The sequence below is a fragment of the Pseudopipra pipra genome, chromosome 22, assembly GCF_036250125.1.
Source record: "Pseudopipra pipra isolate bDixPip1 chromosome 22, bDixPip1.hap1, whole genome shotgun sequence".
Lineage (NCBI taxonomy): Eukaryota > Metazoa > Chordata > Aves > Passeriformes > Pipridae > Pseudopipra > Pseudopipra pipra.
The window spans coordinates 7,768,977-7,785,149 of NC_087570.1; the positions used below are offsets into that span (position 1 = coordinate 7,768,977).

General features: G+C 49.6%; 1 protein-coding gene across 1 annotated transcript in view; it reads right to left on the reverse strand.

The window, feature by feature from the left end:
* IFFO2 (intermediate filament family orphan 2) overlaps nt 1-5,625 on the reverse strand; it is a 44,215-nt gene extending 38,590 nt beyond the window's left edge. Inside the window, exon 1 of the mRNA XM_064678882.1 lies at nt 4,893-5,625. Within this exon, the coding sequence (XP_064534952.1) occupies nt 4,893-5,497 (605 nt within the window). The 5' untranslated portion in view covers nt 5,498-5,625. The remainder of the gene's footprint in view (nt 1-4,892) is intronic.
* Between the last annotated feature and the right edge of the window lie 10,548 nt (nt 5,626-16,173).

Sequence of the window (16,173 nt, forward strand, 5' to 3'; positions counted from 1 at the left end):
TTATTCTTACAGTGCTTAATTTGCACAGCTCCAAGCAGTACCACTTTCCAACCAACAATTATAATTGGATATTTGTGTTATACAGCCAAGTTTTTTCACATTAGACAATTTTATCCCTTCTCCACAGTGAAAACAGACGTCCTCTGAAAAAAGGGCTTTTCAAGCCTGAGTCTCAGGTTTCACCAGAGTGAGCATTTAATATCAAACTTCACATCTTGTAAGGGGGAGCCAAAAATCCCCCAGACCAGGCTGAGTGGCTGTTCTGGAAGCTGTAAAAAATAGTAATTTTCAGCAAAAAGCCACACTGAAATGTAATTATCCCTCTAAAACATAAAAAGAAAAGCAGAAATAGCAGAATTAAATTGATATCTAAGTGTGGCTTTATGCAGAGACAGCTCTGTGACCAATTGGGGCAGGGACAGTCTGCCACACTGGGCACATTCCTCCAGAGGGATGAAGAAATTATTTGGGTTTTATTGGGTCTATGTGTAACATTTGCATCTTGTTACCACTGATATTTTAGCCTTAGAAGTTTTCAGACATTCCTCCAGGGCTTATCTTAAGCACATTTTTATTAAGTTCCCTTCTCTAAAAAAACGAGCTCCAGTGAGTTTTGACGCTCTCTGCCTTTGACAATGATAATCTTTGTCCTTTCCAGCTGCAGCAAATTTAAGATAATCTCTTCTTCAAGTGGACTTTATTAATCTTCCAAATGAAATACCATCCTGAGGTAAAACAATTATTTCCAGTTCAGCTCTTAGTAACGGTTAAGCCCGTGCTGGAAAAGACAACCAACATCTGGCAGACACAGTATCTGCAGCAATTAAGAATAATTGTGAAACCATAATATACAAATCTATTCAAGTGCTGAGAGTGGAGCTCTGCACAGGCAGCTCTGCCTTCCTGCAGCTCAGAGGGAAAAAAAAAGCAGGGAATGACTGCAGAAGGATTTCACCAAGTCAGCAGCTGGGCCGGCCACACACAGCAGCATCTCCACTGTCACAACACACAGGGATGAGCTGGGATCTTCCAGGGATCTGCTTGGATACTTCCAGGGAGGTCTCCAGGTGGAAGGGGGGACACCTCACCTGAAGGAGCCGGGTCTGGGGTGTCCTGGCTCACCCCCTGACACGTTCCTTGTGCCTTCAGCAGCACTTCAGCCTTGATCAGCAACAGGATTTAACTAAACAGGGGGGAAAATCCCATTTGTTCTCCCCTTCCCAGTTCAGCTCTCAGGTGGACCCTCCCCAGCACCTGCCAGTTGAGGTGCTGAGGCCTCTCAGCTCCATAAAACCTGAACAAAGCTCTCAAAAAACATGTTACAGGGACAGGCAGTAACACAACAAAGGGCTGGGCTGGTTTCACACCCCAACTGCTCCTCAGATCCCACATTTTCCCTCTAAATAACCTGAACGGTAACCTCAAATCCCTCACAGGGTCACACACTTAAACCTGTTTATCCTCCTGTGGTTCCCCATGGACAGAGGGATACAGAGATCCAAGATTGCAACACTGCTCATACAACCCCCCCCCCCTCCGTTGTTCCATCTCACCTCAGAGGAGGTGAACCAGAACAGTTGATTATTATTTTTATTCTGTCTGGAAAAAAAAAACCATTTCATCTGCATGTTTCAAATTAAAAAATCTGACACTTTCCTCCATTTTCAGTCAACTGTCCCTGAAAGTATTTTTTTATTGATCTGGTTTGACTGCAAAAGTGCAAATTTACAAAAAGACAATTTGATCTTTTCTTGCTAAAAGGGTGGTAATAGATAAAATGTTACAAAAGATCTGATAAACTATAAAATTATCTGATTTGGAATCAGATCTATGATGAAAAGCTCTTCTAAATACCAGCAGTTTGAACAAAAACTAAAGAAAATTAAGCTTTATTTTCCCTACAAAACTCTTCCAGTTGCTCATTCCCCCAGCTGAAATCATACCCCCCAGTGTAAAATCACAATCATTACTAAAAAATATGAGATTATCCAACATGTTAAGTACAAAAAGATTCAAATTTATACACCATTTCAGTAAAATAACACCATCGGGGGGAGGAAGAAAAAGCAGTTTTGGTCTGAAATAGGGTTCCTTAGAGGGAACATTTTACTTCAGGTACAAGCACAAGCCTGGGTAAAATATGATCTATGTGCTTGACTGACTGTACACTCTACTATTGCCTAGACCTCAGAACTCCAGTTCTTTGTGTTAGGATGTCCAACAACAATTATTTTGGGGAATGGAACAAAGGAGTTGAATGTATTTTCCCCAAACAAAGCCCAAAAATTGCACAGGCAGAATTTCACTGGAGAGAGCATCCTGAATGATCTTCCACTATTATTTAATAGCAGTAAAGCTGTTTTTCCTTTAAAAGAAAGGAAATAAAAGGGGTTATTTCTCCTTCAAATTCCATCACTGAATTTTTCAGTTCACAAGCGTGACATCCATGAGTTTGTTTCCAACAACAACAGACACATCACAGATGAGTCTTCGAAACTCAGTATTTCCTGGAGTAGCACTCCCTGCCATCACCTGCCTGGTGGTTTCCTGGTGGCCAAATATTTCAAACCAGAAACATTTGCTAGCCCTGACCTCCTTAATCAAGTGGTCACACCAGAAAGGGGGAAAAGCCTCCACTGCTTTAAGAAATCAATGTAATTATCACTATCTGCTTAAGCACCCCTGGATGTGGGGTTGGTGGGTCCTTGGCCTGGTTGCTCCAAAAAGGCTGCGGGTTTTGCTTGTTCCCAAATTAAGCAATAAATAGTTATTTTCTTGGTCACCCACCTGTGCTGAGAACTTGTGCACGCGCCCAACTCTCTGCAAGCCCCAACAGCCCCAGCAGAAGATGGGCACAGAGCTTCTTTTCCACCTGGAGCTCAGTTCCCTAAACAAAACTTGAGCATCAAAGAGATCACAGCAAGATAAGGGAACCCCAAAGTGCGTATTTATACACAGGTAGAGACACACAAATGTGCCAGGGCAGAGAATCCCTGCCCTGCACAAACAAATCCAATCCCAATGTCTGCAGGGCTGCCGACAAACACTGCAACACCCCGTGAGCTCATGGAAATTCAATGGAATTGGTTAATCCACTCTGAGTGCCAGAAGGGAATTTAAACAGCATAGTATTGCTCCCTAAGTGTGCTCAAGGCCCTGGATGAAAGAGCCAATCCCCCAAAAAAAGACCGTGATGTCCATGTGGGTGGGTCCATGAAGGTCACAGAACAAGGGAATAATCATTCCAATTACAAAGTAATGAACATCCATAAAATACATCACTGATGTGATACGTGTTAATATGTGTTCACCACATTTTATTTTCAAGAGAAAAACCTGTTTCAGGGGCAGGAGGGTAGCAAGAATAAGATTTGAGGTTCCTCTCCACTCCACTGAGTTTATTTGGTTTGTGCAATCCCTGAGTGTGCAGGAACACAGACTGGGGTGAAAATCTGCTTTACACAAGCAAGTAAAAGCAGAAAAATCAACTATATATCAGTAGAAAGACTGAACCTGAAGTCCCAAAAGTCTCCTTTTCACCCAGAAGCAGAAATAAATCATGGAGCCATTAAAAAGAAGTATTCCCAACTTTTGGTGACACAGCCCACACGTATCTCCTTTAACCAAGCCACCATCCAGCACAACTTCCTCTGGCGTCACAACTCCCATCTCCCTGGCACCAACCAGAAAAACAAAAACAACCCCTTGCCACGATGGCACCCACAAGCCCAGGCTGGAAAACAGAGGCCAACTGCTGCTTTCCATCCCCATCAGCAGCTCCAGCCATGGAGCAATCAGGGCACACAAGCTCTAAGGAGATGCACTGAAAGGAGACAGCACTTTACAGGCCACGAATCACCACTAAACCTGCCTAGAGAACGTCTCTGAGCCGAGTTCTTTCAGCAGGGAGGTGTGTTACAAAAGCTGCCGTGAACCGAGGTGTGCAGGAGCTCACTGCAGTCTGTCACCCCGGACAGAAGGAACCCAGCCGCGCTCCACAGCCCAGGAGCCGGGAATGCCGGCTGCCTCCAGGGAAGGAACAACAGATTCAGTGTGTTCTGCAGGAAAAAACCACGGCTAAGAGAGGAGGAAATGCATTTTAAGGCTAAATATGCCCAAACTCGGCCCCAAAGGGCCTGCTCGTCAGACAATGCAGGAATCTCCCTGCAGAACCGCAGCTAGTTCTTTTTTCCCTCTGGCCTCCATCTCTGCCACGGCTAAAATCCAGCAATCCAAAGGAACCTTATCCATCACCGAGGGTGAGGGAGAACACCATCACAACCCAAGGGCTGCCCACAGGCCAAGAGGGACCTCCAGGGCTTACAAAGGCTTTTGTTTGGGCTAATTCCGAGGCACATCTTGGGAGTGCAAACCCTCCCCTGCAGTATTTGCAACCCAAATATTGCAACACTGAGCTAATTTCGGGGAGCTGGCACAAAAAAAACCCGACTACTGGAGTCATCGGACCAGAAAATGACACTGAGCTAAATTTAGGAGTAACTATGCAATGCAATATTAATAAGAGATTATTTCCTTTCTCCAATTTTTTTTTTAAGTTAAGCTGGCAATGCTCCTTTTAAAACCAAGGCTCTCCATCCCCCCCAGGGATGGATCCTACAGTTTCCTGGGTGCCAACATGAGGCTCAACCCCAGTCAGGCTCTCCATCCTCCCAGGGACGGATCCTACGGTTTTTTGGGTGCCAACATGAGGCTCGACCCCCACTGAGGACAAGCCTCTCTCGGGAGGGAGGGAGGGAGCCCTGGGGAGGGGGGAGCGTTGTCCCCACGTCCCCAAGGCTCCCCCCAAACGCTCCCAGGGAAGGATGCCCCGTTTCCCCGCAGTGCAGGCACGGATATCCCGCATCGCTCCCCCTCCTCTCCCCATCGCTCACTTTCTCTTGTACTCGTCGCGTTCCCGCTTGACTTTGGCCAGCACGTTGTAGAGGGCGCGGATCTCGGGGGTGATGGTGTCGATCTGCACCCCGACCCCGTCCGGGTGGATCCAGGACACGCCGGGGCCCTGCACGGTCTCCAAGCCGCCGCCCCCGGTGCGGCGGACCTGGGTGTAGCTCCAGATGGTGCCGGGCAGGCGCCCGTAGTGCGGCGGCGAGGGCAGCGAGCCGTGCCCAGGGCCCGGCGGCGGCAGCAGCGGGGGGGTCCCGCCGTCCGTCTGCACCGCCTGGTCCCGGGAGAAGGTCTTGTAGCGCAGCCGCCGGTCGCGCTCGCTCTGCTGGGCCGCCAGCTGCTTCTCCAGCAGCCGGTTGCGCCGCTCCAGCTCGTGCACCTTGGCCAGGAAGCAGCGGAACCGCACGTTCAGCCCCTTCAGCAGGTGGATGTTGGAGCCCAGGTCGTTCCGCAGCGCGGCCGTGACCGGGGGGCCCCCGCCGGCCGCCGCGGGGCCGCCGCCGCCGGGGCCCAGCGGGCAGGAGGACGAGGAAGAGGCGGCGGCGGCGGGGGAGAAGGCGCGGGCCATCTCCCCGAACAGCAGCGAGTTCATGGCGGAGGGAGCGGTGGCGGAGGGGACGGAGAAGGCGGCGATGAAGAAGGAGGCGATGGAGGCGGCGAGGGACGAGCGAGGCTCGCTGCCGGTGCCTCCCGTCGCTGCCGCGGCCGCCGCCGCTGCCCGGGCTCTGAGCGGACACCGGCGCGGCCCCGCCCCCCCCGCGCCGGGGCCGCGCCCCGCCCGCGGCCCCTCTTATTTGCATAACCACGCCTACATGTCCATATCAGGTCTCCTATTTCCATGGCCACGCCCCGTCAGTCCATACAGGACGGCGTTGTTTGCATAACTCCGCCCCCTCTGCAGGCCCCGCCCCCCGCGGTGCCGCAGCCGCGCGCGGGTCCCTCCACGTGTCCCCAGGGCGGGGGGGGCGCTGGTTTTTGGGGGTAATCGGGTCCAACGCGCTCCACAGCCCTCGATGTGCTCCCGGATCAATTGGCAAATGTGCAATAAATGGGATAAAGGCCCCTGGCCTTGCATCCCTGCTTTTGGCTCTCTGGGAAACCACCTTATTATTAATCCCTTACTAACCCCCGATGGAAACAGGCTGGGAAAGTTGGGGCTGTTCAGCCTGGGGAAGGGAAGGTTGTGTGGGTACCTCACAGCACCTTCCAGTGTCTGCTGAGGCCACAGGAAAGCCATAGAGGGACCCATTGTCAGGAACTGGAGTGGCAGGACAAGGGGGAATGGGTACAAATAGAAAGAGGGGAAACTTAGGTTGGATATTAGGAAGAAATTCTTCCCTGTGAGGGTGGTGAGGCCCTGGCACAGGCTGCCCTGAGAAGCTGTGGCTGCCCCATCCCTGGAAGTGTCCAAGGCCGGGTTAGATAAGACCTTGAGCAACCTGGGCTACTGGAAGGTGTCCCTGCCTATGGCAGGGGGGGTGGCAATAGATGATCTTTAAGGTCCTTTCCAACCCCATAACATTCTATGGTTCTATAATTAGTTCAGATCAGGTTAAATTATAAGGGTGAATTTTGTTATCCCAAAGCAGAGCCCTGCCTAAGTGCTAAATAACAATGCTGGTACTGTAATAATTGAGTTATTGAACGAGTGTTTCCCAACTGCTGCTCCTGGACATCTGGCCCACTGGGCAATCAAAGGATATTGTTTAATTGAATGATGTGATTCCTCCACTGTGCTGCCACGCATGGAATGATGCAAGTGAGGTCCACGGAAAGCTCTCAGTAACACTGCTGTAAAGATGTAGTAATAATAATTCAATCCATTTTTTAAATAAAAATATGAGGTTTGCCAGGCAATATTTATATTTGACTCCACAGGCAGCAGCACCCACTTGCTGAAACACCATCAGCACCCCCAGCCAGGCTCAGCACTGAAGCCAAAGGCTCTTCAAAGGGCTCTGTTAATGTGTTACAAACCTGTGTTTTCCCAGCAGCATCTCCTGGAAAAAAAAATAAATGTGCTGGGTGGAGGTGCTTTATTAAAAGGGTGACTCAAAGAAACACCTGAAAGATTATCTCTCCCTGAGCACAAACCACTTCAACCTCAGCTTGTGGTGACTGGAACTTGTGTTCAGTGCTGAGGAAAAGCTCTTGATGCCTGGGTTGTGAGGGCAGGGCTGTGGGTGCTGATTGTGGGTGTCATCAGTGCATCAAATAAAGCCAGTTTTAAATAAAAAACCTTGCAGCTCAATGGGAAATGTTTCCGTGGCTTGTACCACCCCGCAGATCCACAGAAATCCTTGGAAAATGCGAGAATTGACTAAACCTGCCAATACGAGGGGTCTCATTGGGGCAGCAGCCAAACAAGAGCAGGTTTCTGCCAGATCTAGGTCATTTCCAGGCCAGGTTGGATGGGGGTTAGAGTAACCTGGTTTAGTGGAAGGTTCCACCTGTGGCAGGGGATGGAACAAGATGGGGTTTAAGGTCCCTTCCAACACAAACCATCCTGAGATTTCATGGATTTCCCTGTTTTCAGACACCTGGCATCTTCCCTAGCAGGTGGTGCTGGAAGGAGCTGGGTGATTTCAGTCAACTGGTAGGAAAATCCTGTTGAACAACAAGAGATTTTTTTTTTCCCTTAAGGAAGCAGGAAAACATCAGAGGGAATGATAAAGCAGCTGATGAAGGCTTTCGTACCTTTCTGGTGAGAGGATGCTTCCCATGATCCCTCCTTGCCCATCACCAGGTGGTGAGGATGGATCTACCAACACCCCATCCAAAGGTTGTTAAATCAATGAGTCTTTTCCTGATGGGATTTGGCTCATCTCTGAGATGCCCACGGTCACCACCAGCATCTCCTGCTCCACCACCAGGGTGAGGTTCCATCCCAGCCCCTGAAAGTGAATCATCCTGAATTAATCACAGCAATTAATTGAACTCAGGCTGGGAGAAATGGAAGTCCCTGTTCCACGGGGGCTCAGGCAGCCCTGGATCTGACCTGCTACCACCAACCCCATGCCAAGCAACCACTGTCCATGGGATACCCTGTGGCAGTTGGGGACATTCCTGTAGGGATTCCTCCAATTCCTGCCATGGAAAGCTCTTCACTGCCTGCCAATTGCAGATATAAATAATTAAGCACTGATTAGCCCCTTCCCACTTGGACAGGGAGGAAAAGGGATGAGAAATGGGGCTATTTCTGAATGCGGGAACTATCCAGCAATTAAATAAGTGACCACCCCAGTGATGCTGATAATAATAACATACTGGGTGTATTTTTGCTTGCAGTTGCTCTACCCAAATATGGGCTGGAGCAGGGCTTGAGGAATCTGGATCCTTGGATTTGATTTTACACTCATTTTACCTTTGCTTTGGCAGCATCCTTCACTCCCAACTCTCAGCAACCATTTCAGGGCTGCTCTCTGCATCTGCTTGAGGTTTTTTAATACTAATTTTCCTGGGTTTGGTTATATCCATTGACGCTTTTTAAGCCGGGCCGTCATGGAAAATTCTTGTTTTCTTAGTAAAGTAACCGTTTTTCAGCCAAGCCAAACCAAACCAAACCCAGCAGCATCCCCAGCACCCCCACACTGTGCTGAGTGGCAGCGAGGAGATGATGCTCCTGGGCCAACGTGCATCACCACAGAGTTAAGTTTTGTGTGTTTGAATAAACCTCCCTCTAAAACAAACAAGGAAAAATCCTTTGGCTTAACATCCCCAGTCCTTGAGAATGACCCACTCAATCACCTCGTGGAGTCCTGCTCGGTTCTGATTTTCTCACACCCCTCCCTCATCCCTTGGACTGCAGCAACTGCCCAAGCCAGCACCTCACTGACCTCAGAGATGGAAAAGGGAGATTTATCCACCCTGGGCTCAGCAGGAACAAGAAGCAGCTTCTTCCTGAGGCTGCCATGTAACAACCTCCAGTGGTGAAACTGGGACTCGTGTCGCACCCCTGGGGCTCTCCCTCCACCACATCCTGCCTGCCCGAGTAAGAGTGTTTGAGCAAACCAGGCTGCTGAAACAAGCAGTATTTTTAATAGTTCCACCCCCAAAATGGTTGGTTTGTAACCCAGCCCCATAGGATGGTGCACAGGCACCAGTGAGATGATGGCATTGGCAGCTCAGGAGTTGCTGTACCAAGTCCTGTCACATCCCGGCTGCATTTTTGGCCAGCAAAGCATTTCCAACTCCACCAGCCCCTTTTCCCCCCACACTCCTACGCTTGCACCAGCATCAGGGCTTTTCCTCGAGCACTGGGAGCAGAAACCATCCCTGGCAGCCTGTGCCCTGCGCGGGAACAAGGGAAGAGGGGCAGGAATTCGGTGGCTGCCCCGGCGACGCCTCGCGTGATTCAGACCCCGCCTCAGCACCAGGACACAAAGGCTGTGCCCATCTCCAGGTGTCACTCGCTGGGGAAAGGGCTGGGTTAGTCACCACGGTGGTTGTTCCCAACCCTGTAAGGGAAGCCTTTGGATCCTGCCGAGAATTGCATTGGTCACAGTGTAACGTTGTGAAAACAGAAAGTATTTGGCAGGTTGGCTACTGTCAATAATGTGGGAGGGATGAGTTACGTCACAGCTACAAACCCAGCAGGTTTCCTCCCTGCAGGCTCCTTATTGCCTTTAAAGGAGGTTTCTCCTCCTAAAATGGTGGTTTGGCCCCCAGTATATTTTCTATTAGTTCTACCAGCTCATGGCAAAAGAGGAGCTGCAGCTTAAACCCAGCACCTTCTCCCACTGCAGGTTTATTCATTTGCTCCGGTCACAAAAACATCGTTTGGCCACATTTGGGGGTTTTATGGGCATTGGGGGTTTTATGGGCATCAGCACCACAAAGTAGAATTCAGACACAGAGAGAAATGCTGCTCATGCACGGGTGAAGAGCTCCATGTGCCCTCAGCCCACGAGCAGAGAATTTGGAATGGTCCCAGTCTGGCTTATTTTCAGCACCTCCCTCTCACCTGGACTGAGGCTGATCTTCTCCATGGAGAGGTGTAAATATTTTGGAAAGACAAGCTTCTGCACCAGGTGCAACCCCAAAAGGTGGGTAAACTGAGGAGGCAGAGATGCAGCAAGAGATTAAGGTGCCGAGCGGAGCATCTGTGGGCAGAGCGGCTGAGACGCTGCCGGAGCATTTCCTTGGAGACTGTGGCGACTCATTGCTTCCCTAGTAACCAAACATTTGCATCTGTATTGAGTAGAGCAGCAAATATGCCTCTCTGAGCCTGTACAGGTCGCTGCAGGTGTGTCTTAGGAAGCAGGGATCGCTCTGGCAGCTCATCCAGGATAATTGCAGGATGCTGCATCGCTGATCTGGGCATGCCCAAGTGCAGTTTCAATCCCCCAATTGTTCAGCAAGCAGGTGGACCCTGACCCGATTAATTTAAATGCAGAACAACTTTTAAATTAATAGAATAGATGATTTCTTTCTTGTTCTTCCCCTAGATTTGCAGCCTGTGCTGGGTTGAGCAGCATCCAAAGCTCAGAGCACTGAAGAGGGGTAAGTTGAATTGGGATTTACTGTTAGCTCCCTATCTAAATCTCTCTTCCAGAAGCCATTAGCTAATTATTTTCCTTCCTTGCACTATGGGGTTTTCAGCCTGACAGGTTTTGCAGGGCACAATGAAGAAGAGCTTCCCTGTGGGAGCTGGTGATGGGAGCACTGGGTGTGGCTGGAGTGGGCACCCGCTGGGTTTCCTCCTGGCATCCCACTCCTTGGACCAGTATTTCCTGCCTCCCCTCCTTCTCCAGCAGTATGGGCCAGCAGGATCTGCCCTGTGCAGTGGATATCACACCATGGAGCACTCAGGCTTCCCCCCCTGAACTGGAGGGGTGCTCGTGGTGGCTGCAGGAAAACTTGGTGTCAGCGAAGTGAGTCAAGGAGCTGAAGGTGTGGGAGTTGGATTTCCCAACGTCCTGGGGTGATTCTGAGGGAGAGGTGCTCGGGTGGAGCCCAGTGCCCAGTTTTCAGTGGTTCCCAGCCTGTGATGGAGCCCTGGGCTGGTGAATACCTTCCTGAGCTCGTTACATCTGAACTGCTGACAGCAGCAAAACAGGGACCGAGGGAAGAAAAATAGGAATGACCTGGCACTTGGGAAATGTGCCTTTAGTATTTGATGTCATCACTGAGAAATTAGCTTGTTGCCAGCAAATATTAGGAATAATTAAAGGATGCTGCTGGGTTTACAACGCACTCCTATTTGCTCATTAAATAAGATTTAAAAAAAGGCGGCCTGGGAGAAGCTGCAGGGATTAAACACTCAGAGAAAGGCTTGTGGGGTGTCCCAAACATGGATATTTGGGTGGTGTGGCCAACACCAACACAAGGGATAACTAGAGACAACATCCCAAACACCCCTCAGGGCTGAAAATGAGATTTAATCGGTCCCTGGCTGCTGCTTTTGGCTGTCATTTCTGCCCAGGGCTGTAATTTGTGTTCAAGCCCCAGAGGATTTCAGCCTCCACAGGAGCATCCTGAGCCCTTTCCTCATTTTGGGCTGGGGACAGCACCCACTTACCCCAGGGCACATGCTGAGGGTGACTGAGGTCCTGTTGGCACAACACTTGGGAAAGAAGAGCGGGATTATTGTTATGAATAACAGTAATTATTGGGCTATTATCATTATGGTAAAGATCTCACATCTCAATGACTGGAGCCTAACAGCCCTTTAAGGAGTGGGTGTCCCTGGCTGCCCTGCCCTCTACCTCCTGTCCCACATTAGAACATCTCCTTTACTCCTTCTTCAGTCCCACCATGTCCCCATGACAGGGAGAGATGGGAAAGATGTTGGACCCAAGATTGCTCTCAAGTCAAGAGCAGCCAAGATTGAACACGATGTTCCTCATATTCCTTTTTTTTTAAAGCTCAGCCTCTCTTCATATAACAAAGCTGAGCTTAAATGACAAACAGCTTAATTTTCCAATTTCTGCTTAATATTTGCCCTTTTCTATATCTCACACCTTCCCCACTGGAGAAGGGCTGTAGGGAGAGTGTTATCCTGCTTCCCCAGGAGCAAAAAAATATCAGTATATTCCCCCCATGGAGCAGGTCAGGGTTAATTGCTGCAGGTCAAAAAGCAGATCTGGGCTCTCTGCATCAACCCCATTTCTCCTGCAGCTCCAGGGCCATTTGTGGATCACTGAGGATTCACTGGAGGGTTGCACCAGGTTTGGCTGGTGTTCTCCCACAGCTCAGGCAGTGATTCACTACAGGTGGTTCATATTTCACAAGGGAAAGGGCCAGGCTGAGTCAGGCCAAGGAGTGTCGGGTGGTGACACCTTCCCTGAAAGAAAGCCCTGCTTTTTGGAGTGGGTAATCCATCGTGAGGTGCCTGACGCTCCCAGGGGGTGTAGGAAGGGGCAGGAGAGCTCTGCAGCACCTGGCTGTGGGAATCAGGCAGCAGGGAATGTGTCTGATTCCTCCTGGATCTGTGACGATGGTGGGACGGGATGAAGGGGAAAATCATTGCAGGGCAAGAGAGAGGTTGTAATTCCCACTCCAATTCTGGGACCTGCAGCAACAGAGCCGGGATGTAGGAACAGCTGGGAGCACAGGATGATCCTGCTCTAAAATAATTAATAAGCTCTGTGAAAATAAACAAAATCTTTCCAGAGGCAGCAGACAGAGTTCCTCACACACCCTAAAAGCTTCCCATTTGGGATGGGGATGCTGTCTTTTGGGAAGGCAATGCCTGGAGAACCCCAACCTGCCTGGGGTTAAAACACAGCACAAAGGCTTCCCCTCAACATGTCATGTGCACCATTTTTAAAATAATTTTAAACAAAAAGCATCTCTTCCTACTGGCCATGGGGAGGGGGAGAGGGATCCTTGCTGAAATGCGGGGTTTGGATAAAAGGGATGGAGCTGGTTCCTCCCTGAGCTGAGCTGTCAGTGTGAACACATGGGACCAATTCTGGCTAAAACAATCTACAAACAGGAGTTTAATCATTATTTTTTTTCCCCTCTTGGAAATAAGGGAGTAACTATTCCTGGAGGATCAGGTGGTTGCAGCTGCTTTCTCTCAACAACTTCATGTACTGGGGGGACGTCCCTAAAGTGATTTTGTACTTAATTGACCCAAGCCCCTTTACCAGCAGTCCTTATGAGCTGTATCCCTGTATCCTTGATTCCTTAGGAGCTGCACAGTGAGTTTTTTCCTGTACCCTTGATTCCTTACACGTGAGATGTGAATCATCCCTGCTCGGGTGAGAACGTGGTCCAGCAACGTGCAGCAAACAAGTCAAGGCCAATCTTGATTTTCCTATCTCGGGTGGCTCCTAAATAAGCCACACGGACCATGAGAGATCTCTTGGGTCCTAGGATGTGCTGGGAAAGCTGCTCCTTGGGCTGGCAGGGTGACTGCCCCTGGAATTTAATAATTAAATAATTATTGTGAATTTATTTCAGGAACCTGGACTTGGTGCTTTCTGTACTCATTTCTGATGCTCATTTGTTTGGAGAATGTCCCATCCAGTCCTTGAGCTCCATGGACTATAAACTGATAAGGAATAACTCCCTGAAATGGAAACAGGGCTGGTCCAAAAGGGAAAGCTAAGGCAGGGCGGGAATTCTCCAGGATATTTGCTTTACTGCCAAAGCAGACACGGGTTGGGTGCTGGAGGCTCATGGCCAGAGGGTTATTCCTGCTGGGGAGTCGGAATGGGCCAGGCTGGCAAAGCCTGTTGGGACATTCCTGAAGGAAAAGGAGCTCAACAGCCAAAATTGGCACATGGGACTCAATCCAGGTCTGTGGGACTGCAATCCCAAGATGAACCCAAGTACATCCACCTGGCTCCACCATGGTCTTGCTGAATGATCCAGGTGTCCTCCCCTGCCTGAAAAACAAGTGGAGCAGATGCGCATCCAGGGAGACAAATCACTTTTCCCCGTTGGAAAAAGTCCAGGGAATCTTTTATGGCACTGAAACACTGCAGCTCACCGTGCGTTTATGCTCGGCAGCTCCAATCCACAGCCTGTTTGAAAACACTTCCAGGCAATTGCAGTGAAAGACAAAACACAGGAGAAACTTGGCTGGAGAGCTGGTCGGAAGCATCCGGAGCAGGGAGAGAGGAGCAGGAGGAAGGCTTGGGACAGCTGTGGGAAAGAGCCCTGCAACACTTCCGGAAGGGCATTGCCTGGCTTGGAGAAGGGAAGTACAAAGGGAAAAAGCAGCAGGACAAAGAAACCGTCATGGAATACAAGGGGGAAGGTCAAGCTTCCTATGTTTATGGAATAGCCAAGTGGTTTGTCCAGGTCCCAGGTGCCTGAGGGGCTGGAGCCTGGAATGAGCCATGGAAGTGACAATGAATGAACTGAGGCCTTGTCACCTGCAGGTGGGAGGGCTTGGTGTGTTCCCACCGAGGACAGGGCACCCTGTTCTCCCTGGAGTAATTAATCATTCCCAAACTCAGGAAGGATCACCCGAGTCCAGCCCAGAGTGAACAGCTGGGATGTCAAATCGCCTCGGGAAGCTCTTGCCCACAGTCAGGGCCAAAGCAAGCCCACAGCTCACAGTGCCTCTTGTGCATCACAAAGGATTTTCCCCCAAATAATGTCGTTGGAAATTAACTGATTATTTTTTTTGAGAGGGGGGGTTGACTCTGTTGTCCAGCTCCTGGACAAGTTAATCAGTTTGAGTAATTTTACCCACTTTGAGGCATTTTCCCTCAGTCTTCTCTCTTACTTCTAATTTAATAACACTCCCCCAAAGTCTTTGCTGACTTCCCCTGGAGCTCTTTGCCTTTGTGCAGCACTAAGAACATTGGAGCCTCTGTGTGTGGTCAGCCTGGTCAGCTGAAACTTTCCAAAACATTTTCCTTTTGTTCTTGTCCCTCCCTAGGTCTTCTGGGGTAGTTATTGTCAGCCATTAGTCCCTCCCAGGCTATTCTGCTCCACTGTCAGGCTGTTCCCACCTTCTTTTCAGCCCTGGCTTGTCCATAAATCTCTCCTGTGCTCTGGGCAGGGAGGTACTCGATGAGCCACCTTTATTTTCCAAAACACATTTGTGGGCCTTTGCAAAACCATCCAGAATAGCTCTGAGGAGCTTATTGCAACTGTAATTGTAAGAACACAGTTTATAACCTCCCTTTAAGATTCCATCTCCTCCTTGTCTTATAAACATCAGTGAACAAACAGTGATCACGTTCTGCTCCTGGTAAGTTTAAGGATCTGCTGAACCAACTGAATGGGTAGAAACAGAATTATTTGGCTGCTATAAACTTTACCAGTTCCTGCAGCAGCAGAGCCTGTTTTTGCAGAAGACCTGTGCCAACACCAACAGAGCAAACCAGGGTTCTCATCAGCTGTGCTGTGCTGAAGCTGTGCTGAAGTTCCCTCAGAGGGAAAAGTTGCACAAAGGCACTGCCAAGGTGTAACATCCTTCCTTTGCCAGGGAGGCGAAGCTGTGGAGCAAAAGCTGAGGGACTGCTGGCACATCAAGGCTGTGGCTGAAGGGGAAGAGATCTATTTTTGTCAGAAAAGAGACTGAGAAGGTCAGCAAGGCAGCCTGGTGCTCCTCCCAGCTCCCCAAAACTCCTTAACAGTTCTCGTGTGGAGCTTAACCACTCAATGTTACACAAATGACAAAGTCAAAACATGGTGGGGTTTCAGCCTTGCACTGAATTGAGAGAACCTTTAGAACCACAGTCATAAAAACCTGGTTTCTTGTTACCTGTTCCCTGCTGCCTTCAGGAATCACAGATCTGGAGGGTCACTGACTCCAAAGGGGTTTTAGCATTTCCCAGGCTGCTGCACAGCAGTGCTGGAAACACTGGTGCATCCACCCGTGAGAACATTAGAGCTGCTCATCTGGAGAGAGGACTGTTATATTTCACTTTACAGTGCTTTTAAAACAAGCTTTGCTCTTTGATGTGGCTCAAAGGCAGGTGAGGTGCAGGACAGAGAACAAACCCCACATCAGACCCTCCTGTACTTCACAAGGCAAGACAGTTACCCAACCCACCATCAGACCTTGAGTCCCTTGTAAGACACTACTACAAACCTCTCCAGGCTGTTTGCTCCTCAATTCTCCTCCTCAGCAGCAAATCCAACTGCCAGGAGTGACATCAGCACCCATGGAGGTGAGAACAAAAACACTGCACCTTCACCCCTTTGCTAATTGCCAAATCACAGCGCGGGGCCAACACCAACAAAAGGCATCAAATAGGCTGGGGAGTTATTCAGCCTGTAAAATTATTGTTATTCTTCTTCTTTCTGGGATGGGACTGCATTAGGATTGCGGAAATTCAAGTTCAAACAGAGACGAGG